General features: G+C 59.3%; 1 protein-coding gene across 1 annotated transcript; it reads right to left on the bottom strand.

Annotated features, from left to right (window-relative positions):
- Positions 1-1,418: 1,418 nt before the first annotated feature.
- Positions 1,419-2,284, bottom strand: ETH_00035260 (uncharacterized protein; the record flags this gene model as incomplete). The annotated part of the gene is made up of 2 exons (XM_013379206.1): positions 1,419-1,802; positions 1,908-2,284. Coding segments are annotated over 2 exons (761 nt in total), but the record flags the coding sequence as incomplete, so codon positions are not given.
- Positions 2,285-2,942: the final 658 nt, after the last annotated feature.

Raw genomic sequence — 2,942 nt, 5'->3', positions numbered from 1 at the left:
ACGGGAGAGGCAGCAGCAGAAGACACAACAGGCGTAGCAGCAGCAGCAAATCCATCGTGAGCTATCTGGCCATAAGCACGAGGCGGGCCCTCACTGCGAAGAAGAGAGCGCAGCAGCCCGAGCTGTTCTGGGGCGCCGATGGGCCCCGCAGAGCCCAGAATGCCTTCAATGGCTGACCGAACGCAAGGCTTTGCTGCTGCTGCTGCTGCTGCTGCTGTTTCTTCTTCGCTGCTCCTTATGGCGCTGCTGGCTCCATATGGGTCGTTGCTGCTGCTTCTGCTTCTGCTTGACTCGGCACGATCGCAAAGGACCTTCAGGTCGGCCAAGAGGGCCCGCAAAGCAGGTAGGAGGGGCTGCTGCGGCTGCTTATGCTGCAGCTGCTGCACAATTTTGCTGCTGCTGCACTGTACAGAACAGCCTGACCCGATGGACGTGACAATCGCCCCAGGAGGATGCTGGTGCGGCTGAAGCTGCTGCTGCTGCTGCTGGCGGCGCTCCTCAACAAGCCTTAGGAAGTCTCCAATGCGCCTAAGCGAGGCGACCTCGATTGCGCTGCTGCTCTCTGCAGCTAGTGCTGCTGCCGCTGCTGCAGCCGTAGTTGGAGCTGCTGCAGTTGTAGTCAATGCTTTTGTTTCTGCTGCAGCGCGGGCCTGGTGGGGCCTCGGAGAAGGCGAGTCAGAGCCTCTCATTTTCCTTGCAGAGACGGCGTCGCTGTTGCCGCTTTTTCCGTGCTGTTGCTGCTGCTGCCTCAACTTGTGCCGCTGCTGCCGTTGGTGCTGCTCAGCATAGACTACGGCCTGGCTTTGTCTGCTGCGTGGAGTTTAGCCGCTGTGGGACAGAGGACCCGCAGCTGCAGGTGGCGCATCTCCCACCCTTTCGAAGCAGCTGTGGGTGCTGCTGCTGCTGTGTACTGCTGCTGTTGTTGCTGTTGCTGCTGCTGTGGCTGCTGTCCGTCTCTTGGCATCTCCTTACTGTCCCTCCCTGGTATCCGTCTTCGAGGTGTGCGCTATGTGGAGCTACTGCTGTAACTGCAGTAGAGTCGTTCCCCCCTCGCTACTGTTGCAGTCAGCCTGCTATTTTTCTCCTGGTGTCCTTGCGTCTTCCGAGTAAAAGAGGCAGCAGTGTGTGTATAGACCTCAGGGGTCACACAGCTGTCGGCAGCAGAGATGCTGCTGTCTGGATGAACAACTGTTGCTGTTGCTCTCGCTGCACTGGAAAACTACAAGACGCAGAAGGAAAAATCAAACCTAACGCAGACTTGCTGCTGCTTAGACAGGTGGAGCCTCGGCTGAAGAGCAGCAAGCTGCCTCTACTGGCGCTGCTGCTGCAGTTGCTGCAGAATGCATGCAGCAACAGCAGCACCAGCGGCCAGTCGTCGAGTGTCTGAACCTCGAACCGCTGTCATCTGTAGAAGTTACCTGTTTTCATTTTTACTTATGTAGATCGTGCGCCACTCGGAAGCCTCACCACTGGCCTGTGTTGCGGCTGCTGCTCCTGCTCGTTCCAGGAGGCGGACAGATCCCACGGGCTCCTTCTTTGCGCTCTGCAGGCAAAGCTTGAAGCCCATTTCGGCGGCTTGGCCCTCGAGGAGGCGTTCGGAGCAGCAGCAGGACGGCGCGGGCAGCGCCGGCAGCGCCAGCAGCAACGAGAGCACCGACATTAGCAACAGCAACAGTACCCGCATCAGGACTAGATGCTGCGAAACATCGCTGCAGCCACCGCCTCCCGGCACGCTGAGCTGCTTCTGTGCCGCTGCTGTCTGCCTCAGAGACAGACGGTAGCGCTTGCCGCTGCTGGAGCAGCTGCAGCAGCAGCAAAGCCAGCAGTGGCTCCCACAAAAGCAGTTACACCCGCAACAAGCTTGCAAAAGGTGCAAGCACGGGCAGGAGCACGCCCAGGGACCTTACAGCCGGTCTCTTGCAACGACAAGTGTTCCCAAACGGGAAGGCCTCCCGCCATTTGGCACCACACTTGCTGCTGCTGCTGCAGCTGCAGGCACGAAGCTTGCAGCAGCGACAGCCGTTTCAGTCTTAGGGAGGCAAGGAGGAGTATCAACACTCTCTTCAGCCAGGTATGAAGGAAGCACTGTGTAGGCTGCTGCCGCTGCTGCTACTGTTGGAGTGCCTGCAGCTTCATGCGGTGCTGTTGCTGTTGCTGCTGCGGTTGTTGCTCTTGCTACAGCTGCCTCCGAGTAGCCCTGCAGCAATTTCTGCCAATGGAGTAACCGCGGACGCTGCGTCTCTACAGCAGCTGCAGCAGTGAGCCAACCCCCTATCTGTTTCATGCTGCGGCTGCTGCTGCCAGGACTGCTCTTGTAGCTGCTGCTGCTGCCGTTGTAGCCCTTACCGCATTTCTGCTGTCAATGTTGCTACAGCCGTTGCTGCTGCCGCCGCGCTGCTTCCGGTGCAGGAGCTTAGCTAATCAAATCGTCAAGGCCTGCGAGTACTACGGCATCCGCGTGCAGCAGCAGCAGCAGCAGCAGGATCATGCTGCAGGCCTCCGCGTTGGCGTACTCCTGCCTCCGTCCCCTGTGGCTCTTGCTGCAGTGGCTGCAATTGCCGCTATTGACGGAGTTGCGGCTCTGCTACCTTTCTGTGATGCTGCTGTTGCTGCTGAGACTGCAGCTGCAGCAACTGCTGCTGCAGGAGGCGTCGCCGCAGCCGGTGGAGCAGCAGCGAGGCCTCTAGCAGCAGCGGTTGAGGAAAATGGGGGAGAAATGTTCTGCACAAGACCTAATGCATGCAGCAGCAGCGTCATAAGCGGCAGCAAAAATTTGCGACTGCTGCAGCAGCAGCTAGCTGAGGCCAGGACGCAGCTGCTGCTAGTTCATCCGGCCCTTGCCGCTGCTGCTGCTGCTCTCTGCGAGCAGTTGGGGGTCCACGTGTGCATATGCAGTGCTGCAGCCCCAGCAGCGACGGACATATGCCTTCAGCAGCAGCAGC

The sequence above is a fragment of the Eimeria tenella genome, genomic scaffold, assembly GCF_000499545.2.
Source record: "Eimeria tenella Houghton genomic scaffold, Eth_scaff1585, whole genome shotgun sequence".
Classification (NCBI taxonomy): Eukaryota; Apicomplexa; class Conoidasida; order Eucoccidiorida; family Eimeriidae; genus Eimeria; species Eimeria tenella.
This window is presented reverse-complemented; position numbering and strand designations above follow the sequence as displayed.